This window comes from Pyxicephalus adspersus, chromosome Z (assembly GCF_032062135.1).
Source record: "Pyxicephalus adspersus chromosome Z, UCB_Pads_2.0, whole genome shotgun sequence".
NCBI lineage: Eukaryota > Metazoa > Chordata > Amphibia > Anura > Pyxicephalidae > Pyxicephalus > Pyxicephalus adspersus.
Genome location: NC_092871.1, coordinates 66,603,937 through 66,628,859, shown reverse-complemented (window position 1 = coordinate 66,628,859; position 24,923 = coordinate 66,603,937). Strand labels below are relative to the sequence as shown.

The window sequence follows — 24,923 nt, the reverse complement described above, 5'->3', positions numbered from 1 at the left end:
AATACAGTCACAACAACACTCTTTAGGAAACCCACTGCCGGAAACACGATTTTACATGCACAAAGTGCAAACCTCTGATTGAAAGCATTCCATTCAGCCAATACTTGAGGCTGAAAAGAAACTGCAGCCCTGAATCAGACTTCAAATATGAAGCCAAATTATTACAAGAAAGACTATTGCTTAGAGGTTACTCCAAAAACCTACTCAAAAGATCCTATATTAGAGCCATGAATTATGAAAGAAAAGACCTTTCAAAAAAACACACTGAGACACCCAATACAGTAAGATTGATCACCACCTATAATGAAAATAACAAACTGATCACCAATACCCTCACCCAAAACAGACATTTTCCCCTAGCTGACCCCAAAGTCAGCAAATTTCCCAGCAATAAACCACAAATCACCTATAGAAAATCGAAATCACTCAAAGACCATTTAACCTCTAGTCATTATCAACCTAACCTTGAAGATGATCCCACTCATACTTTAACTACCAAAGGCACATGTATATGGATCCAGGAATCATATTTGATCAACCTACCAAATGGCAAAAACCATAGACCCAATACATACATTGATTGCAATACTAGAGGCGTAATCTATATGATTACTTGCATCTGTGCCTCCTTTTATATAGGAAAAAACTATATGACCACTCAAAAAGAGGATCTATGAACACATACACTTCATTGAAGTGGGTAAAATAGTTACACCTGTATGCCATCATGTAAGCACCAAGCACCAATACAACCCAAAAGTTCTTAAATTCTTTGGTCTCGAACACATACTCCCAAACCTTAGAGAAGGTGACCTACATAAAAAAATTCCTACAGAAACAAAATGTATAGTAAATCTTAAATCAACATACCCACCGGGCTTTTTAAATCTCTTAAAGGCTGGAGAGAATACACTTTCACCAGTGAAGCTAGGTGATCAAGCAAACCTGGAATGGATTTCTTCAATGTCATTTGCTAGCAAATGCTTTGAATCCTGGACCAGATCCATCCTAGGTTTGTTGGATCACCCAGCTTCTCTAGTGAAAGTGTATTCTCTCCAGCCTTGGAGAGCTTTAATACATCAGGGCCTAAATCTTTTATTTAATCCAGACATAACACAAACAGGCTCTCACACTTCATTACACCCTCTTACTTATATATCAAATATTTGCAAATAATGAGCTATGCATATTGGAAATATATTATGATTTATCTTATATCCCCACAGGACTATTTGCATATATCTACTATACCCTTAAAGTTCTGTGTATAAATATTTTTATGCATAATATGTGTGTCTAAACTTTGTACTATCTGTTCTTTGGTTGCAACAATGTAATGTAGCATAAAATGAAACTATTCTCCTGGTAGATCTTAAGATTTATTGTAATATATATGTCATGATGCTGAATTCACAAATATTAGATCTCACAGTTACTTTATTTAACACTTGATACATTTAGGTCCTTGCTCCCGTCGGGAAATCACCTTAGAACACCCATGGCTGCCACTGGGACTTACAGGGGATGGGGGGCGCCATTGCTATATGGCGCTGAGGGTTTTGCATAGCACATGCTGCGCTTGCCATCCCATCCCCATGTCAGGGAGGATCACCCAATGCAAGAGGAGGGGCGGATACATTCACCCCACCCCCTCTTCTGCATTGTGGAGCCTCATTGACGTCCCTGGGATTCTTTAACACACGGGAGGAGGGGGTGAAGCGGACGGGAGGAGGGGGTCGGGAGGAGGGGGTGGCGCCCACCCCGCTCACAACACGGGCACGCTCTTTCCTCCTCCCTCTTGCTCTTAAATACGCTACTTCAGGCACACGTTCACTAGAACAGCCCTGTAGGCTGCTGGATTCTTCATCTCCAAACGCTGCTGATATCTATTAAAACCTACAGTCAAAAGGTAAATTTTCACTAACCTTAAACAATACAAGTTATAATTTTAAATGTTCCTCATCTAAAGAAAAATAGATATAATTGTTTATTTATAGGAAGGCACCTTCCTGCCCTATCCACCTTGATATTATCAAGTGACCTGGTATACCTACATTCATAACTAAACACTGCTGATCTCTGCAAGTGACCCAATAAACCCATATCCTAAAGGTAAACTTTCATTAACCCTAAACAGTGTAAGTGACAACTTTAGATATACCTCATCTACAAAATTTATATAATCATCTATCTATATGAAGGCACGGTTCTATCCTACCTCCCTCAACATCATCAAGTGACCTGGTATACCTACACTCTCAAGGTAAACCCACCTTATTTATCATTAATAATTCCCTACCTATCTACTTATGTATATACTACATTTACAACCCATATCCTCTACTGTTTCTAGGAAGATTTGGTCACATCTTATTTACCTTGATCCCTGCAATTTACTCTTCAAACCTACATTCTTAAGGAAGACACCTTCTACCCTACCTACTCCTACTAACATTTACTGATGGATGCAAGGATCAATTCTCGCACGACTTAGCAGACATACCTATACTCTGTCAAAAACGTGCAAAAAAAAAAAACGCTTATAATTTCTAAGTGTATGTTCTGATAAGCACATCAACACATTTTGGAAAAGCTCAAACTACTATATCAAATATTGGGTATGTATGTATGTATGTATCAACCTTCACTTACCTAATCTGACCTCTAATTCTATACCATTATACCTAATCATACCTTATGATTTACATCTAGCATTATCATCAGCAGTGACTCTGAATCTGAAAGTATTGTTTGGATTAATAACTTCTTAGAGTATTGTTTGAAATTTTTACTTTGAACATACCCAAAAGTATACCAATACTAGCTGTACTCATGGAATATTTGCATTATAATCACTGTTAAGCATTTTTCATTTTTGGTATGATCTTGGACACTATGTTTATATTTACATTTTCTATGATGATGAATTTTATTTGATTTATTATTTCAGAATGTTTTTATTATGATTCAGTTTTAATTTCATTTTGTTGTATATTCCTGACATGTTACATCTCTACACATATAGACCGCTAAGCATGCATTATTATCTATCCCTGAGGAAGCCGTATGTCGGATTATTGCGCGCCACGGCACGGTAATTTGAACGGTTACACGGGTATGTCAATAACCCTTTGATGAAACTCACTATGTACAGTATGTACAAATATTCTGTTTTCTGAAATGTTAAAAGGACAGAAAAAATATTATTTGTTTATGTGTATTAGATGGCTTATGTATCAAATAATCAATCAATACACTTCACTTTTTGCATGAAAAACCTCTGAGTCTCAAACCTCTTGTTTAAGGTAAGTACCCAAAGGAGGTACCTATATTGAGATAAGTATGTACACTGATTATAATCTGCAAAATGGTAGGGAAATAATACTAGGTTTGAGTAAAATAAAGAAGTAACTAAAATAGACTCTAATGTGAGAAAGTAAACAGTAGGTATGTAGTGTTACTTGATACTTAAACATAGTATAGGTTGCAGGGTTGTCTATGGTTGGTAATTATTTATAAAAAATAAAAAATAGGGTGCAGGGTTATATAAGCCTTATGGGTACTTAGATAAAGTTATATACGCTCATAATTATCTCGCCTTCCTATATTGGAAAGCATATAAAAAATGTAAGGGGTCAAAGATACAATGAATGAGATAAATAAATAAAGCAATAAAGTGTACAAATGAGTTAGGGATAAAAAACTGGTAAGTGAATAAAAAAAAAGAATGGCTTTAGAGCATAATTTACTATAAACGTAATAGTTACAGACTGTGGTAATTATAAGAAGAAATTACAAATAAGTTTATACCTTTTGGTCCTGAGAGGAACGGGCATTGAGACCGCAGCCACGGTCTGTTTCAGCTGGTGTGGCAAATGAAAATAGGCAGCAAGGGAGACTCTGGAGATCGCCTCCATATAAGGTATGGGGGACTGCGTTCCGGAAGTCTCCCCCTGCCACGTGCACGTCTCCAGTGTGAAAGGATGTCTAAGCGGGCTGTGGCGTCACTGCGGGTAGGGGACTCCCATACAAGGGTCCTCCCACCCGCGTGAAGTCAGATGAGGCCTCCCTGTGAGTCTAGATTATTATATTTGATAAATTCCCAGTCCAAGTCACAGAGAGCCGCCCTTAATAATAATCTCTTAAAATAAATGTTTTTATCTTTTATCTTCTATCTGTTTTTGCTTCCTGTTTACAGCTTACAATAAATGAAATGATATTATGGTCACTGCTACCCAGATTCTCTTTTATTTGCACATTTGTTATAAGCTCTACATTGTTAGAAAGAACTAGGTCCAGCAGGGTATAATTTCTAGTTGGGGCTTCTATAAACTGTACCATAAAATAATCTTGTATTAGATTCACTTTTTGCTGTTCCCGTAGTGCCATTACTCCAGTCAATGTCAGGGTAGTTGAAATCTCCCATGATTAAAACACTTCTACTTCTTGCTGCTTTTTCTATCTGTGCTAGTAGTTGATTTTCTATTTCTTCCTTAGGGGGCCTAAAGCAGACTCCAATAATTACTTGTGTGTTATTCAACCCCACATACAACTCCACCCATAATGCCTCAACCTCTTCGCTTGTTCCATCCGCAATTTCTATTTTCACATTCCCTTTTAGATGACTTCTCACATACGGACAGACACCACCACCCTTTCGTTTGACTCTTTACGAAAGAGAGTATACCCAGGAATATTAACAGCCCAGTCATGTGAAGAACAAAGCCAGGATTTAGCAATACCAACTAAGTCAAAATTCTCCTCACTCATTAAGGCTTTCAACTCCCCTATCTTGTTTGTTAGACTTCTAGCATTGGTGAACAGGCTCTTTAAACCATTGCTGCTTTTACCATCGCTGTTTGCCAAATCCTTTTGTTTTTTAGTACAACTAGTACTGCACAATCCAATGTTTGTTTGTAAAAGTGATCTGAGTGATCACACACACACACACACACAACAGGATCACAAGAGAAAACCCTACATTGTTGATCCATCCACTTCAGGCCTCACCACCTGGAAACCAATACCTCTTCTCGCCCAGGAAATCACTAATATTCCCCTAGAGACCTTCACCATTGACGACCGTCTCCTTACCACTGACCCACTACTATTCCCCAAACTGACACACACTCAATTCCAAATACACTACTTCCCACACCCCATACTTTTCCACCATTCTTACCATCACCCAACTTATCCCCAGAATTTGTTCCACTATACTCTTCACAAAATACAGCCTTATTGGGCACCATACCTAAAACAAGAACACAGGATTCTTTTTTAGGATCCCTGAACCTACGCATTCCCTCCCCCAAACTAGCCCAAGCTTCCATCCCAGATTACTTCACAAAAATTCCCCCAAAAAACTAGATCTTGGCATTATCAATTTATCATCCTACAGCCTCCAACCAGTTCCAGAAAAAGTCTTGATAATGGGTCTATCCTTCTGCCCCACAGAACACCTAAATAAGTTTCAACCTATTAAGGATATACATCTATTTGCTCGTAGTTTGACCCTAAAACTCATGTATGAGAAAAAAGAATCTGAATTCAATATACCTAGAGATATCTCCGTATTCAAAGACTTTAAAATTCAAGATTTCAGAGCTTTAAAAATCTTACAGGAACTATATGACAAAAGCCATGAAAGTTCCCTTGACATTCCTTCTACTAATGACATACAAACAGTACCAGTTAAACCTAAGAAATCCACATATTTTCGTCCCATTTCTTTATATGCCCACATACAAACATTTGGGAACGTACTCACAAAGAATATTTTAGACTTCAAATTTCAAGATACTATACTATCTACCAAGTTTAACAATGCACAAAAACAGGCGCTCAAAAGTCTAGAAAACAACTACCACATTACTATCAAACCAGCTGATAAGGGTGGCAATATAGTTATTACAGATAATCATCAAAATGAAAAGATGTGCCTAAAGGTATTGGAAAACAAGGAATGGTACATGGTCATCCCATCCTCCCTAATTACCCAGGCATACTCTTCAGGCTGTATAGATACTAAAACCAAAGACTTTCTTTGGAACAAATACCCATTTGCACCAAATATTTACAGCCTACCCAAGGTCCACAAAAGTCTCCAAGACCCACCAAGCTGCCCTATAGTAGCAGGTATAAACTCCATATCGGCCAATGCTAGCGACCCTATTGACACATATCTAAGACCATATGTCATTAACCTCCCATCATATCTCAGAGATACAATACAGCTACTACAAAAACTTCATGACATGAAGGTCCCCCCAATTCTCTCCTTATAACAGTAGATGTGGAAGCCTTGTATAGTAGCATACCCCATGACAAAGGAATACACAAAAAAAGCTACTATATTACACACAGCGACCCTTCACTTCATTCTTTAACTAATTAATTTTCTTGCTACTACAACATATTCCCACCCGCAACACCTTCACTTTCAATGATGTGACTTACTTACAAACCCAAGGACTCGCAATGGGGACGAAATGTGCCCCATCTTATGCCAACTTGTATTTGGGCGACTGGGAGAAAAATCTCTTTTCTGACAACAAATTCTCCCCCCTACTTCCCCACATCAGACTTTGGACCTGCTATATTGATGATATCTTCATCATTTGGTCAGGCCCACACCATCTAGGTAAAGATCTCTAAGAATGCATACAAACTAACAATTACAATTTGAAATTCACCTTTTGCGCACACCCCAAAAAGATCTCCTTCTTGGATATCAACATCTGTATATCAGAGGACATTTCTATCATTGCCTATCTCTACAGGAAGGAAACGGCAGGGAACACCATACTCCATGCCAAAAGCACCCATCCCAAGCCTTAAGTCGATAGTATCCCATATAGCCAAATGCTTAGAATCAAACAAAACTGTACATCCGATCAGGATTTTAAACTTTAGGCCAAAGCACTCACTGATAGGCTTTTATTGAGGGGCTACAGTAAGAAACATCTAAAAAGGACCTTCAAAAGAGTATGCACACTTACCCGAGAAGATCTCATCCATTAAAAACATAGATCACCTCCAAAATCCAATACCCCAATCATCACACATTACAACCAACATCATCAAAGTGTTCAGAAGCTAAAATACAGACATTGGAGTAATCTTACTTTGGATCCCAATATTTGCGCTCATCTGGGTACAAAACCCATGATTACTTCTAGGAAGAAAGGTTCTCTTAAAAGTTCCCTTGTCCACAGTCATTACACTTGGCACATAGACACTGAATCAGAAATGGGAAAATGGTCACCCCCATTAGCATTCATGTCAGAACTAAGCATAAATTCGATGTGAATTGTATCAAGTTTGCCGCTCTGGAAAAAAAATTTCCTAATACTAGAGGAGGCGACTTTGACAGTATCCTCCTCCAACGTGAAACTAAATGGATATTCACAATAAAAGTGAACCATTTCCCAGGCCTAAACGAAATGTTTAGTTTTAAACCATTTTTACACACTCAAACTTTGTCTAATTTATTCTGGGTATCTATAATTTGGAATATAATTGTGCTATATAAGATAATATTTCAATTATACTGATTATATTGTATTTTGTATGATTATGAATATCACACTCTATGTTCTACGAATACTAGTCACAATGATATTAATGTATTTTGTACATTTACCGCCATCATCACTATATTGTTTATGCTAATATTGCTTTTCCCATGTCATATTGATATGTACAAATATATAAATAATTATATATATATATATATATATATATATATATATATATATATATACATATATACATACATACATACTTCTTGATATCATTTGTACTATACTACTCTTTCATAAGTATCATATTTATCTTCTTGTTTCATGTTATTCTCTATATGTATCATATGCTTCATATGTACCTATATATTTATATGTTACTCAGACACCTTGAGGGCATGGCTGCACATCCTCACAAAACCTTCTTGGTGTGTCCCTGTGTGTGGGCCAACTTGCGGGGACTGGGGCATCGACCTACCATCGATGCACCCATAGAAGATGGGCAGGTTTTCCCACAGGTTACCTGCCCAGTTCTAATCCCCGTATGAGCCCATTTTTTTTGGACTGAGTCGCTGTGCCCTGGGTGCGCATGAACCTTTGTGCACTCCCGGGGCACTGAGCCAGCCGGCATCTAGACTCACAACTCCCTCATCTGACGTCACCCGGGTGGGAGGACCCTGGTATGGGAGTCCCCTACCCGCAGTGGCGCCACAGCCCGCCCCGATGTCCTCTCACGCCAGAGGCGTGCATGTGGCAGGGGGAAACTTCTGGAACGCAGTGCCCCATACCTTATATGGAGGCGACCTCCAGAGACTCCCTTGCTGCCTATTTTCATTTGCCACATCAGCTGATACAGACCGTGGCTGCGGTCTCAATGCCCGTTCCTCTCAGGACCTAAAGGTATAAACTTATTTGTAATTTCTTTTTATAATTACCACAATCTGTAACTAATACATTTATAGTAAATTATGCTCTAAAGTAATTCTTTATTCTTATTCACTTACCAGTTTTTTTATCCCTAACTCATTTGTACACTTTATTGCAATCCATGCCTCTATAGCAATTTATGCTTTTTGTTTGTTTATTCACCAGTTGCCCATTCCTTATCAAGGCATACGTGTTTGCATAGACTTTTTTTATATAATATTTAATAAAGGCAAACATGAGGATATACAAATACAAACTAAAAACAGTAAAGTTTGTACACAGTGTAGAAATAGATTGCACAGAATATACGGCCAACTGTAACCAAAAACAATATAAATGCTATCAATCTATTCCTCAAAAATAATGATAGATAAAGTGTATACAGTTGTAAATAACGTCATCAATGCCCATGCATTTTTACATTTTTACTATCACGACCAAATATTACTTTATTAAACTGCATAGAACAAAAACAAAATAACCAAGTCCCAGAACATAGGTATACCCTCATATCTTCAAAACTCTTATCTCCTCCTTACTAAAAAAAAACTACCATACTGAAAGTAATACCGATAAAAGAAATGAAAATATTATGCTAGTTCCATGCATCTAGAGCCCTCCGATCAAACCAAATCGCGTGACGGAAGGTTTCTATGACATCATTTAACTGAGCTGGGGATAGTGTGCGTTGCAGATATGGCATTCATGTAGCAAAGAATTTTTGTGGATGTGTGTCTAGATGTTTAGTGGCTTCAATTTTATCAATCAACTAAAAGACTTGTAAATATCTAGTGAGTTGCGCTACCATAGGAAAATGGGGTTCTACCCAGTGTTTCAATATGGATTTTTTGGCCGCTAGTAAACAAAGATGTTCAAATTTGGGTAGATTATTGACAGTGGCCATAGAAGGCTCTCTATAAAAGCATAAATGCCAAATGAAGCATAATTGGATAGTTATTTCCAGAACACCGACATAAAAAAAAAAAATGCCTTTTACCGGACAGTTCCATAGCAGATGTTCCAAGGGCGCCAATGGAAATGCACATTTAGGACAGGCTTCCAGCCAATTAGCTACTGAGCGTGCACTGACCTTTAAATTAAAGGCATAATAAGCTCTATGGATAATCTTAAATTGTATTTCATGCCACACCTCGCTAACGATATATTTCCTAACAGAGGACCAGCTAGTTTCCAGCAACTCCAAAGTATCAGAATATGAACATTGTAAATAATCAGCCCATTTTGTTACAAAGTGTAATGTGGCTCTGTTCCCTGGGGAATTATCCAACAATAATAATAACAATAAACAAGACTGAATGTTTAGATTCAGGCATACCCAAAATCCATCCTAAAAAGGTAGGTAAGGACAGCATAACTGTAGAGCCCATCTGTGCAAAAAAGGCACACTTTACTTGTAGATAACATAACAAATGATGAGAGGGAAGGGCAAACTTAATACGGAGAATATCAAAAGACATTAGGCAATTGGTATCGTCCAACAAATCCCCTAAAGTCACAATCCCTTGCCTCTCCCAAAATTTTATAAACCTTTTGCTGTATACCCTGGGGGAAACTAGGTGTAGATTGCAAAGGCGTCCTACTACTAAAACTTTGTTGACATTGGTATAATTTTTTTGTTTCTCACCAAGCTAATAAAGTATCTCTCAAAAGCAAATTTGTGCGTAAAATGCGAGGCATACTGGCATATGGGGCATTAGGTAGGCAAAGTAGCGACCAAGGCCGTACTAGTAATGATTCTAACTTGACCACTGCATAAGAAGTATCATGCCACCAATCCTTTACATATCTTAATAAACATGTTATAATACTTGCATATGTCAGTAAAATTTATTCCAAGATTCTGCTTAGACTGAGTAAGTTTAAATCTAGCAGTCTGGGGAGTCTTGCCTTGCCACAATAAAGGAGTAAATGTCGCATGTAATTTCTGAACATCAGAATGGCGGAGCAAAAAAGGTAGTGTTTGCATAGGGTATAATAAACGTGCAAAACTAATGACTAAACTAATTACTAAATGACATATTCTCATGAGAGAAAAGGCAAAGATTTCTAGCTAGTAAATCCAGACAGAATCCTATTAATAATAGGGGTATAATTCAACTTATACATATCTAGAACATGACAAGTAACTTAAACTCCCAAACAAGTAAAGGCATGTTTGACTAATTTCAAACCCAATTTCTGTATAATGGCCACTAGTTCTAAAGTAAGTGATGGTCATAAACATAATGCCCCTGATTCATCAAGCAGAATCGGATTATCGCTCGCGCATTCGTATTAGCGATCCGGAATCGTACGCGGTCGCGCTATTCAGCAACTGAAAAAGCTCGCGCACGGAGCCGCGCTTATCCGACAGCTTTTTACTGGCGCGCGCAGCTGAAATCTAATGAAGCATTAAAGATTCTAATTGACCTGTAAAGGACTGTAAATAAGCACAGAACAGAGAGCAGGTGCGCACTAATTAATTGCTATGATCTCACCATTGAGCTTAACAGATCCTCCTTGATCGCGCAGCTGAAATCGAATCGCCTTAATTGGCAATTCGCGCTCCCTATTGTGAAGTCTGGAATCCGGCTGGCAGTGGGGCGAGTGTACGCGCACACTCGAGTCCGGACCGCGGTAATCCGCGATCGCGGATTTTATTGATGAATCAGGGGCAATATCTCATTTTTATTATATTTAATGCAAAGTCCAGAAAATTATCCATACAACTGAATATGTTGTAAAAGTGGAGAAAGATCACCTTCCGGGTTTCCCAGAAATAGCATAATATCGTCTGCAAATATTGCCAGTCTCACCTGCCTATTTTGAATACTAATCCCCTTAAATAAATTGAACTCATGGAAGGATCGCGCAAGCGGCTCAATACCCAAATTAAACAGAAGAGGCGACAGAGGGCAACCCTGACGCGTTTCCCTACCTAAGGAAACAGTACTGTATGGTACTCCCGCCACCTGTATTTCAGCTGAAGGATTACAGTACATTGCTGTTATAAATTGCGCAAACAATCCAGAAAAACCAAAGTGGCAAAGTACAATTTGTAACCAGGGCCACTCAATGCTATCAAATGCCTTCCCCGCATCGAGCGCCAACAGTGCATTCGACCCAGAGGAGGGACCAGACAACCTATTACATTCCAGGACAGTAAGTAATTTACTCACATTATAGGCAGTGGATCTACTCTGTACAAAATCGGCTTGGACCGGACTTTCCAATTTTGGTAAAAGCAATGCCAGGCGGTCAGCTAGAATTTTGGATAAAATCTTAACATTAACAATCAAAAGTGAAACTGGCCGATAAGATCCAGGTTCCAACAAATCTTTCTGTTTTTTTTTGGTAACACCTTGATAAAAGCCAAACAGCCAGAGGGTAGATAAGTGACATTTCAAACATATCATTATACAATTTTATTAATGCAGGTGTGACATAAACCACAAGAATTTTATAGAATTCGGGTGGCAAGCCATCTGGCCCAAGTGCCTTAGTATTCACTGAACGCTTTATTGCTGATACAGTTTCCTCAGATGTAATAGAAGAATTAGGATGGCAGAGATCCTCTTCAAACAAATGGGGCAATTTTTAACAATCCAAAAATGATTGTCACTTGAAAACATCCCTTTCCTTCGATGTATACAGAGACTCATAATAGGTAGAATAGGTAGCAGCTATGTCATGGGGTAAATTCTTCTCAGAACCACTAGCATCCCGAATACTTGTAACTCTTGGGGGCACTCAGAAACCCTTAGCCAAATTTGCTAATAAACGGCCTGATTTGTTGCCATATCTAAAAAATTCTGCAAATCGGTAAGCACAGATAGTATTGTCATACTGATGTAACCAGAAATCGCAGGCACACTTGGTTCGGGGCCATACATCCCTATCCTCCACTGATAAAGACTCCTCGAACTTCAAATAGGCTTGGTGAGCTTGAGTACTAGTTTTCATATATTTAGCAAGTGTTTTTGAGAAGACAACCGGGCCATGATTCTGCCCCTCAAAACTGCTTTGGCCGTGTTCCAGTATAATTTGGGGTGTATTCTGGTGGGCAACAACGTGATCTTAAAAAGCTTGACACCAATACTTGAGGTAATTTTGAAATTGTTCATCTTTGGCTAAAAAAGACAGAAAACGCCAGGTGAAATCAGATTGATGCAGATGGTTTCAGATATAGACAGTGAGACCGGGGCATGATCCAAAACTACAATTGGATGGATAGTGGCAACTTCCAATTTCACTAACAAATCAGTGGTAACCAGAACAGCATCTATATGGGACAGAGATATGTGTAAAATCCCTTTCCAAAGGGTGCAGGTGTCTTCATGAATCGACTGAATTTGCCGCTGAGAGAAACAATCGAAAGGATGCATCGTTGGACATAGTGGACCCTTGTCTCGGTGGTGGTAGTTGTCTGTCCTCCATTGTACTGGCTGTAGCATTAAAGTACCCAGCCACCAGCATAGGAACAGAAGGGAGACTCTGCATGACTGAAAGAAGGTTGGTATAGAATGATCTGTTTACTAGGAGAGGATAGCCCCTTAACATTCCATGTCACAATTTTCATTCAAGGTGGTAAATTACTTACCTAGCATAGATAACCCTGCAACCTATACTATGTTTAAGTATCTAGTAATACTACATACCTACTGTTTATTTTGTCTCACATTAGAGTATATTTTAGTTACTCCTTTTCTACTCAAACCTAGTTTTTTTTCACTACCTTAATGTAGGTTCCTCCTTTTGGTACTTACCTTAAAGGCCTATCCTCCCCCTCGGAGGGGCTTTCTCTACATCTACAAACTGTCTGGGATTTTTCCCCCAGGCGTGTTTACACACACATACATGTTTTATCTTCAAGGAATATGTAAGTTCTTTCACTTTTTCATATTGTCATTTGTTGCCAATTATTGTATCTAAGTGTACTTTACCACATTGTTCCACATGCTTTGCTACTATATGTACCAAGACATGATTGTATTACATGTATATATACCAAGTTCATTAATATTTTCTTCTTGTATTGATTGTTGTTTACTGACATTATGCATTTACTGTGAACCTAGATACTTCAAAGTACTGTGTTCATTCCCGCTAAACATAACGTCACCCCGGAAGAAGCCTTAGTTTGGCGAAACGCATTGGGCAATCGACTTACGCTTGCGACACCACTGTTTATATGTTATATATTCCTGTCAGAAGTTCAATGTCTAGTGCCCTTGAAGGGCCTACTCAGCAATGATCTGGATCTTTATCTCCAGTCATTGCGAAGCTTAATATTGCTATGCACAATATTTGTCATATATATTATGAGAAATAATCATTAATACAATCCATTTTTTGCCACAAAAACCCTCATCTTTGTTTTCCTAATTATTGGAAAACAATAATTTATCATTGGGAACATGGCCAGAGAGGAGGAAAATAAGTCAGCAAAAGCTGCATTTTTTAATGTAATAATCTTCCAAAAAGTTGGCCAAAGGAGAAAGTAGCAAGTCTACAATTAATTTATTCCTACATGCCCTATACATTTACTTATATGTAAGCCCAATAACTAACTTTATCATTGGGTTTCAGAAATGTACACTTGGATTGTGTGTTCTATTTTCTTGTATGGAGCTTTTGATGAAGAAAAAAAATATATTCTCCAGAGATGAAAGATCAAAGAGAAAAATTGAATCGAAAAAAGTGAAAAATGTCCTAGGAGACCACTATAGATTTCATATAGGTGAAGAGTTGGATAGATGTCGATACTCACATTGCCGAGGTTGCTTAAGCCTCTGGGAGGAATAAGCAACCAAAGAGATGGCTTTTGGAGAATATTTCTGTCTTCATGTAGAATCTAGTAGGTGGTTGCACTCTATGCCCTGGTTCCAATGATCTTTTCCTCAATGAAAAAAAGTGTATAGCAGAGGAACCAAAATAGAGAAGAAGATGGTCCACAATCTTTTAATAAAACAGTATTTGATTTGTATTGACCATCAATACGTTTCGTGGCACTTTAGTGGCCACTTCATCAGGATTTTTGTACACATAAAAGGCTCCAGCGGAGCCAAAACAATCTCTAATTTGCAATCATTTTTGGCCAATTAATTGATGATTCAGTGTCTAAGGGACAGCACACAATGAGCATTCTGAGAGATGAAGAATGACCAGGTAAGAAACTCTTGCCCATGCACTGCTGTGCTCCCAGAGATCCCAATTTCTTCTGCAAGAGTGATTCTGGAGGTCTTTCTCTGGCCCTGGAATCATTGTATGGGTGATCATTGTGGGTTCTCATTCTGGTGGCTGCTAAAACTAACCGCCGAGCTAATATACTAAGACCTCTATAGTACAAGAATCTGCCAAAACGCTTAAATGCTTAATTGTAAATGCAGACTTTTGCAGTGCAGTGATAGCATATGTGACTCTCATTAGAAAGTATGGCAAATTTGATTTCTGATCTCTTCTTTCAGAATAATAGTTCCATGGGTGTCATGCTGGTGCTTTGCCTTCAAACTTTCCTTTTGTTTTGAATATTGTATGATATGGTTAGAATCTCTGCTTCACTGCGGAGATTTCCCTTTACTTTTTACCCCAACATGCAAAAACTTTGAGAAGCCTACTAACCAGTTGTCACTTTCTTCCTACTGAAAGATTTCTATTCCTGTTTAGGGGGACACCTGTATATTTGCTTTTCTTTTATGTCCTTATTAGTGCTTTCATCTGGTTAAGGAGATTTTGCATTGTGATTTCAAACATCAAATAACCTGACAAAGGTCCTAACACTTCAACACATTATCCAAAAGCAAGAGTTTTTGCTGTAGATAGAATCCTTTCCTCTGATGAATTATTCTTGTTTTTTGTTGGTTTGATTATATTGTGCATAGCAATTGATGGATACTTTTATTGTGTAGTCACCGCAATTTATGGATTCTCTCTATTGTAATAAAACTTTCATGCCTAATAAATTTTAACTGTACTATAAGTAAGGATTCACATAGTTTAGGAGGACAGTACACTAGAAATACAGGAGAACAGGAATGCCACGAAGCAGACTTCCACAAGGGTGATACAGACAGTGTTTTGGCCCTACATGGCTTCAGACAGACAGAACAGTTGTACTGTACAGTACTGAAGAGTTCATCCTGCCTTATAAAATGCCTATTTTTAGCAAAACAAGATACATGTGTTAATATGTGTGCACAGTCAAAGCTACACTGCATCTGGACATGCTCCTGGTGCATGCCACTAAATGTATGCTAATGTATGTGCATGAACACATGCATGTGAACACCTAGCTCCAACCCTGTGAGCATGATACTGGCTAGGCACATATCCAGAAACTTTCAATATACCATCTGCATTGTTGCGGCTCACCTATTCTTTTGCTCTTTTATTGGTCAAGTTCCTTCTACAAGGTTATTGTCTGCCATTATACAAACCAATCCAAAAATAGAGATTTAAAAGGGTTTTGTACTTACTTTTTAATAGCAAAAACAGTAATGCCAACACGGACATTTCTCTGATGAAACTGTGCATTCAGAATGTCAATGTTATAACTACCATCCCATATGATTGGGGCAAGCCAAGGTGTAACCATCAAGACATCTACTCTCCTAGGGAAAACAGAAAAAAATAGTTACTGGAGTTTAAAGTATATGCAGACAAAATGTCTTAAAGACAGAAGAGAAAAAAATCTCGAGCTCCATGGATCAGGTAAGACAGGTATAATGATGATCTTTACAGTTAACTCTGTTCCCAATCCAAATATCTTAAACCTTTAAGTTCTGATTTCTGTGTGTTAATCTGCAGCTTACTATAATTAAGTTTCAACTGTTATTAGTGCAAAGGATTCCCTAAAAACCAGCCAGTTGTAAAACAGAAAACCAAGAATGGAAGAGGACAAAAGACTAAAGATTTCTCATTCAGTGGATTAAAGGTCAGAATAATGTTTATTATACCAGTGTACAAATATTTTATTACACCAACAAACATCTTACATCTCTATGGTAAATGTTCAGTAAAACAGGAATCAAAAACACTTATTCACGGAGGATAAATGAGGAGAATGTAAATAACAAATATTGTGTACGGCCCTGGTCAGCACCAGTATTCACTAGTAACCAGTCCCCCAATCTAATGCCGCAGTCTTCAGTAACCCCTGCTCAGCCTCGGCAGACTAGTTGCATCTCCTAGCACACGGTTGCCCCAAGACTTAGTACACAAAGAATGGTGTCTGGGCTGGCAGCAGACCAGGGGCCCACAGATAAGCAGTACAAGAACTGCCAGGAAATCCAAAGTACACGGGTGATTAGTCCACCAAATCAGGTACAGAGGGAGCAGGCACAAGCAGAGTCAGGGTCAAAGGCAGAGATCAACAGAAAATCACATGAGAATCTCTCCAGCACAGATTAGCCCAGCTAAACGCTACAACGGGCACTGGGAACTAAGACCAGAGAGGCTATAAGGACACAGCAGTCAATGGCAGCATGGGATTGCTCAGGAAACATTCTGCTAATCAGCTGCTGCACAGCTCACAATCCCACTCAGCTGTGCATTCTCAGTGCAGGGGATGCAGAGAGTAAAAAACAAATGCTGCAAGCCACAGAGCACTAACTTTAGAACTCCTCTGCTGCTGCAAGCGCCGCCTCCGGAGAGAATAGGGCATCTCCAAACAAAATATAAAAATGTTTGACTAGTAGTAAAAGATTTTCTGTCTTAATAAATTGTTTATTTTCACAAGTTTGTATAGTACTGGTTGCACCTATGGCACTATTTTCACAGCCTTTTCCACTATGTCTTAACTCATAAAGGGTCCTTGGTGTAGTTTTTGAAAAAATAATTTATGGATAGAAAGTTTTGAAAACTTTAGTGGCTTAGAAAACTATACTTTTATTGGCGTACAACAAAAAATTTGCATTTCAAGGCTTTGGTGTTGTTCTGTCTGATATAGTGCTTACAACCAATGTATATAGCACTTATAGAAACATTCAAGAATGGAGAGTCCCAGAGTGAGAAGCCCATAAAAAACATTGGCTAGGTTTAGGTTGCATATTATTTGCATGCATTTTCTCCAACCAGCCAGTTTCCATGACTTTCCATTTACTCCCAGAGGTTTTCAGCTATCTCCACAATACATAATTTTACAAAACAGAAGAGTTCCTTCAGAAGATTTTTGATGAATGTCTGTTAGAGCAATAAAAGACTTAGTATGGAATGGGAGGGGTAGGGAAATGCACTAAATCATTTAACTGTTGTAAATTTTGACTTGATCTGCTGGCCTACTAAAGAGGTAAAAAGAAAAGAAAGTGATGGCATTTCTTGAATGTGTCTTGCCTTCATGCTAACTCACAAAACAAACTTACGGAGGTTTAAAGGTCTCAGGCTTGTCATACAACATTCTGCAAAAAAAAAAAAAAAAACAACAATTTGAGTTTAAAATGTTGAATTTTATGAGTAATAGAATTGTTTTAATGAATAATAGTGCAAAGAGTAGTGTGTTGACCAAATACAAGTTCTATCAATTTGTAACATGTGACTTTAATGTCTTCCACTACAAGAGATTGTGCCCACTTAAGACACAGCTGAAGAGACATCAAAATGTAAATTTTACCTTTTACCAATTAAAAATACAAATGACTGAAAAAAATTAGGAAACAAATGTCTATCTATATTTGCATTTTTTCTAGAATAATAGACAATGAGAATGACAAATAAAATTAGACTTTCAAGAGGCCCCTACTAATATTGTTTGTAGTGTTGGTCGAATAGCTTACTATTCGATTCGTCAGCTATTCGCTCGAATAGAGCAAAATTATTCGAGTGGTCGAATGTCAAGGTCGAACACCATTAAAGTCAATGGGAGGAAAAATTCTGTTTTTTTTCAGGACTGTGTAGAGCTTCTAAAGGCTCCAAACAGGTGTAAAAAGATACATTATAAAAGGATACATAATAAAAAAATACATTATAAAAGGATACATAAAAGATACACAATACTATTACATACCCCTGTACTTCACATGAATAATAAAGAGCACCTGTCACATCAATAGCTAGGTACACACTTCCAACAATTATTGTTAGAAAACGAACGATTACGACCGAGCAACGATTATGCACGATTATACTTGAATGATCATATTGTGCACAGTTCTGTACATGCTGTATGATTGTTCAAATATAATCCACCAACAGTGTCCACATGCTAGATACAATCGTTTGAACGATGCAGGGAGGGACATGTAAAGGAGAAAGTGTACCGCAGAAACATGCACAATCACTGGACGACCATACACACAATAGATAGTGAAAGATCGTCGGCCAATCAGATCCACCGTGGCGGTCGTTTATTTCCAACGACAGTCCTTGTTCGTCGGCGTCGTTGGTCACTTTTTTTTGTTGGTTGTTCATCGGTCGTTTCTAACGATAATTATTGGACATGTATACGCAGCTTTAGTCTACACGGACTGTTTCCCCAGCGTTTATGGCTTAGACTACTCGGACTGTTTCCCCAGCGTTTAACCTGAGGCTTTTAAAGCCCATGTTTGAAGTCCCTATGCATTCCAATGGGCTAATCTACACCAGGACGTTTCCTTCAGGCACGTTTTTGAGCCTTATCTTAAATGTTGCTTGCAATGTTTAAAAAATTTAAATGCTGGATAAACACGGGAAAACGCTTCCATTGAACTTGGATATGGAGGCTTTTTCAAGCGTTTTTAAGCTTTTATGAAAGCTTACATTGAAAACAATGGGGGCTTTTATAAACATTTTTAGCAGGACTTTGGAATCTGGAAGCCCCCTTTAATAAGGAGACTCCCAGATCCCCACCACCCCACCCTGGGGAATGAGTACAGGGGTACATAAAACCCCTTAATCATTCCCTGAAAGGGTTAAAATATATGTAAAAATAGGACAAGGCTTTATTGTTAAATTATTTTATTAAATGTGTGTGTGTTTGTGTAACTAATGATTTCCAGGGCTGCAATGAAAACAGCCCTGGGAATCCTCCTGACAGTGAGGGATCGCAGGGCACTAGGGGTTAAATGAGGACAAGCCTCTCCATTCACCCCTAGTGCTCTGTGATTGGCTGAGGTTTTATGTTTCTCAGCCATTCAGCACTAGACATGAATGGGGAGACTTGTGCCCATTCATCTCTAGTGCTCTGTGATTGGCTGAGAAATAGGAAACCCTGATGACAGCTCAAGCATCATCAGGATTTCCCTTTCCTCAGCCAATCAGGGAGCAGAGCAGTCAGCGGAGCTCTGCTATGCTGACAGCCCTGCTCCCCTGATTACTCCCGCAGCCCTAGAGGAGTTGTGACATGTATTACAAATACAGAACACATGTCACAGCTCCTCTAGGGCTGTGGGAGTGATCAGGGGAGCAGAGCTGTCAGCATAGCAGAGCTGTGCTGATTGCTCTGCTCCCTGTTTGGCTGAGGCAAGGGAAATCCTGATGACAGCTCAGGCATCATCAGGATTTCCCTTTCCTCAGCCAATCAGGGAGCAGAGCAGTCAGCGGAGCTTTACTATGCTGACAGTTCCGCTCCCCTGATCACTTCCGCAGCCCTAGAAGAGCCCTGATTGGCAGAGGAAAGGGAAATCCTGATGATGCTTGAGCTGTCATCAGAGTTTCGTATTTCTCAGCCAATCACAGAGCAGTAGAGGTGATGAATGGAGATACATATCTCCACTGAACCTCTATTGCCCTGGTATTGCCTATGGTTACAGTTAATTGAAGGCACGTGCTTCCAATTAGCTGTAACTGCAAAGCTCCCACGGTCCAGGAATCCCACAATGAGATTATGATTCATAATGTAATTGTCGGATAACCTGTAAAAAAATTTAAAAAAACTAGTTAAAATAAACACACACGCTAATTAAATTCATTTAGGAATAATTTTTTTTTCTTTTAAAAACTATTCCCGAATTTTTGCAGTGGAATCCCGTTTTTCGGGTCGGGTCTATTCGAACTGAAACAGCAATATTCAGGTCGAATATAAGGACAACCCGAATTTGAACACCAACACTAATTGTTTGTACATAATGTTCTTTTATTAATTAGGACACATCCTTTTCAAAATGACCCCAAACAAGTATACAGATCAGGGTTTTGCGAACCTAAATACTTTTTGTTTGGGCCACTGACTTTTAGTGCACCAACATAATAACCAGGAAGCCAGCATTTTATTATAAACAGAGTGGTTCATATTAATGTCTTCTCGTAAGTATTTAATTGACAGTGGAGAAGAGCTCAAGAGCTATGTCTGGACCCTTGCTGGGAAACTAAAATTCAAGTGTGGGCTTGAAGTGGGTTTGGTAATCACAGGAGAGGTGTTGACATGGATGATTTGTGTAGCTCTTGTTTGTTATAGGCAGAGCAATATAACAGAAATAAATATGTCTAATGAGGGGTCATTTATAGCACTTAGGGCCAACAGGAAAACACTGAGGATCCTGACTTATTACTTATTACTGAATATGTGCAATACATTTACATTTCAGAGACCTAAGCTATGTTATAATGTTTTTTTTTTTCAAAATATCTTTATTGAATTTTTTTTCAAAAAATAAGCTCTTACATATAAACAACAATAGCCGAGGATAATAACGGGAACAGGGATCATATAAAGAAAATACCATTATACATCTCTTAGGATATTCGGAAAAGAAAAAGCAAAAAACATAAAAGACTCACATAAATTATACGTACATATAAACAAAAACAACATCAGCTCTCCATGTCAATAATTAACATTGCTCTTTTTTTAGGCATACCACATGTATAGAAGTCCATTTATCCTATAGAACAATAGCAGAGACCAACTTTCAACCTGAGACATTACCAATATACCAGGAAGAATATTTAAAACGGTCAATATTGGCCACCCTCTCCATATCCTTAAACACACTGGTAATAAATGGAACCACCACTTTTGGAGAAATGGAGATATGAATTCATCATCTCTTTGTTGAGTGTTCAACATTTCTCTATGGAAAATAATTTTCATGTAGTTACCAGGCTGGTGTCATCCCAGCACCCAAAAAGTAAAAGAAAGCATGAAACTACCTAAAATACAGTGGATGTGCTGCTGCTGAAAAGGTAAACCTGTAGCTAAGATCCCCTAAGATCAAAAGAGTTCTACTATCCGGGTCAAAAAGCTTTCCAAAAAAACTAAGCCCATTTGTTGGTAATTAAATAATAGAGAAAGATAGAGTTTTTGGCACAAATATAGAAAATATAATTTGTAATACAAGTTTACATAGAAAATTATAAAAGAATTATATCCTTTTTACCTATATAAAATAATGTATGTAATGTCTATTGATTGGCAATTAACATGGTCACCATGTTAATTGCTAATCAATAGGCATTATATACATTATTTTGTGCTCATGTGAAAGATTTTACGTGGGTAAAACAAAAAGACCCCTGAGAAAATGAATTCATGAGCATATATACACGATCAAAAACGGTAAAATGGTCACTCCAATTATCTACCACGTAAGAACAATGCATAACTTTGACCTACATAGTATTTCATTTGCAGCGTTAGAAAAAGTAACCCCGAATCCTAGAGGGGGAGACTTTACAGGCAGAAACGAAGTGGATCTTTTTAATAAAAGCCAACCATTATCCAGGCTTAAACGATGTATTCAGCTTTAAACCTTTTCTATAGTATTATTCAGTAATCAATACTAATTGAAAGTCATATTAGTATGTTTAGTATATTTCTAGCAATTCTTTAACAAAATGTATGTATAATCCTGAATGTATATTTAACTGCAAGAAACAGTTTTATCTCTTTCCTGTCATTTCTAACCATGATTCACTTGATCCTATATGAGACACTGTCTATCTTAATTATCATGTCTGCTCCTTCATTCATCTCTAAATCTCTGTATTAAATCTTCCATTCAAAACAAATAGAGGGCGCCCCTCCTCTCACCCGACTTACAGGGACGGGGCACCCTGGAATGCTTGGGTGCAACTCAGGCAAGCCTACCCCTCACTGGGGAAGGCTCTGCCCTTTCCCTGTCTTCTTGGATGGGGATGCTGGGCTGGAGACAGCTGCTTGCTGTCTCTAGCACTGAGACGAGTGACAGGAGACCCGCCCTCTTCTAACAATTGATAAGGTTTGAGTGGGCGGTGCTTTAGGAGCTGCCACTCATCCCAGCATCACCAGGCCAGCCCCCACAGGCATCCCCACGCTGCCTATGTGCACGTGGAGTGTGGGAGGTCCCTAGGACACCTTCCTCCTATTAAGGAGGACGCCTTGGGAAACACTATCAAGGCTGCATCTTAAACAAGCAAACAATCCTTTCCAGCACCACTAGGAGGGGATGTCTCTATAGAATCCAGGTACATTGCATTTATGGGCACTTCTGCATTTACTAAACATAATTCATTATGATTATGAATACCATACCTAATAGAAAAAAACATAATATTGTTTTATTTTTAGTACCTACACTGTGGAAGCATATATGGAAAACCTATTTTGCTGACTGCATCTGCTAGGGATTATGTACTATCTTTTCCCTGGAAACTGAGACTTGATTGATCTGTGCTACCATTCAGCATCATATTAAAAAATAAAAAGTCTACTTTATTTTCAGGTAGGACAGCAATTCCTACTTACTCTTTAACCTCACTTATACATATAATATATGATTATACATAAAGATATTAACAGAATTTTTTTCTTAAATTGTAGATATTATACTTATATAGGGGATTCTACTACACTACCCTATTTCCTCTGAACTTTTCAAGGGATCATCTCTATTCTGAGGTTCACTTCATCTTTCCTCAAAAGTCATATTTTGAATTATGTAAGTTTGATAAATATAATTATTTCTACTTTATATATATATTTGGTAATTCTATGATTTGATTCATTACTCACATATGATCTATGTATGTAGCATATCTTTCTAAAAATCAGTTTTATCTGTTTCTATTTCACTAATAATATACTATTGGTGTTATGCTATCTAATATTTCCACTATCTGAACAAAATTGAATGAAATATATGATTTTTGTAATGTTGAACATTGCAGTGTATTGAACCCCTTCATTTATGTTTGTAAATTTAGATCACCTGAACCCCGTATGTATACATAGAGAACTTGACCTATCACTACCCCTGAGGAAGCCCACTATGGCGAAACGCGTAGGGTACTACGGTTGATATGAAAGAGTTCATACCTACTTAACCATTGTATGGTGATGTATATTTGTTTAATATTAGCTGGAACCTGTATAGTGCCACAGCAGGCCTTAACAAAACTTTGTATGTATCGCAAGAAACTATTGTGACATACAGAGAAAAGGTTGTAATTGTTTTTTTTATAACTCTGTGAAAATTGATCAAATCCTGTAGAGATCATAAGGGAATATTATGACTTATGGTTAAAAAGGATATACTTCTTTTATAATTTACAAGTATGTAAACTTGTACTATAAAATATTTTTCCTATATTTGTGCCGAAAACTCTATCTTTCTCTGTCTTTTATTTAATTACCAGTATATAAACCAGAGTTAGGCACAATCAAAATATAGAGATATCCACCACACACTACTCCAATGGTATAAAAAATAAGCCCATTTGTTTCCAAATCTGGAAAAACAGAGTTGTGCCTTGAGAAAACTGAGGATGGCCGCATGTGGATAAGTATTTGGAAAAATGTGTGGGTATTTGAAGTTTCTTCTTGACTTTTCTCCATGCCAATATGGTGTCTCTCAGTAAAATGTTTTGTTTGAGATTCCGAATTAGAGAAGGGATTTTACAATGGAGAATCGCCTTTAAATCCCATGGGCGCACCCAGGGTTCTCCCCAGGCCCTTTTAGCTGGGCGCACCACCCAGCGGTTTTCAGCACCCACCCGGATGTTTTTGGGTGGCTACTAAAGAGTTTGGTCACAATACAGGGGCTGACACCCACCTACAATTTCTTCCCACCCGGCTTAAAAAAATTTCTGGGTTGGGCACCATAGCCACCTCCAACCCAAAATTAGAATGTGTTGAGATATCATTGATCCAATTGGACACTTGCCTTGTAATGCAAGCCAGATTGTATAGTCTTAAATTAGAAAAATTAACCTCACCTGCTGACGCTGGTAGGTACAGCGTTATCCTGGCACATCTTCCCCCCCACAGAAAACAGGAAAATGTTCTACTTAGTAAAATTACATCCTTATGTTTCAAAATTAAGGGTATTGTTTGGAAAGGATAGAGCAACATAGAAAAAGACATTATCTTTATGAGATGGCATTGTCTCAGAAAAGATATAGGAAGATTCTCCTGATGCTTAGGTTCACAAATACTTTTAGAAAACAAAGGAGGGTAATTAAAGCTGTAAATAAAGGAAGGTAGTCTTCCTATCTTTATATCCAAATAACTGATCTTATGCTGTGCTATATGAGAATCCGTATTGGAGACCCATGACCCTAATCTTCGGGGATTCAAAGAAAGTA

General features: G+C 38.1%; 1 protein-coding gene and 1 long non-coding RNA gene across 9 annotated transcripts in view; one reads left to right on the top strand and one right to left on the bottom strand.

Annotated features, from left to right (window-relative positions):
* Positions 1-24,923, bottom strand: part of LOC140344577 (histo-blood group ABO system transferase-like) — an 85,373-nt gene that overhangs the window by 18,024 nt on the left and 42,426 nt on the right. For both annotated transcript variants that reach the window (XM_072431827.1, XM_072431826.1), the window contains 2 exons: positions 17,810-17,845; positions 15,926-16,060 (listed from right to left, as the gene is read on the bottom strand). In XM_072431827.1, coding sequence (XP_072287928.1) covers positions 15,926-16,060; positions 17,810-17,845 — 171 coding nt within the window. The remainder of the gene's footprint in view (positions 1-15,925; positions 16,061-17,809; positions 17,846-24,923) is intronic.
* LOC140344578 (uncharacterized) lies at positions 1,768-23,928 on the top strand. Of its 7 annotated transcripts, XR_011923599.1 has the most exons (8): positions 1,768-1,909; positions 1,998-2,112; positions 2,202-2,263; positions 2,354-3,115; positions 16,288-16,383; positions 22,909-23,062; positions 23,161-23,278; positions 23,544-23,928. It is a non-coding gene; the product is annotated as an uncharacterized lncRNA (long non-coding RNA). The 7 variants fall into 7 exon arrangements; XR_011923597.1 differs by having other exon boundaries at positions 1,998-2,263; XR_011923598.1 differs by having other exon boundaries at positions 1,768-2,112.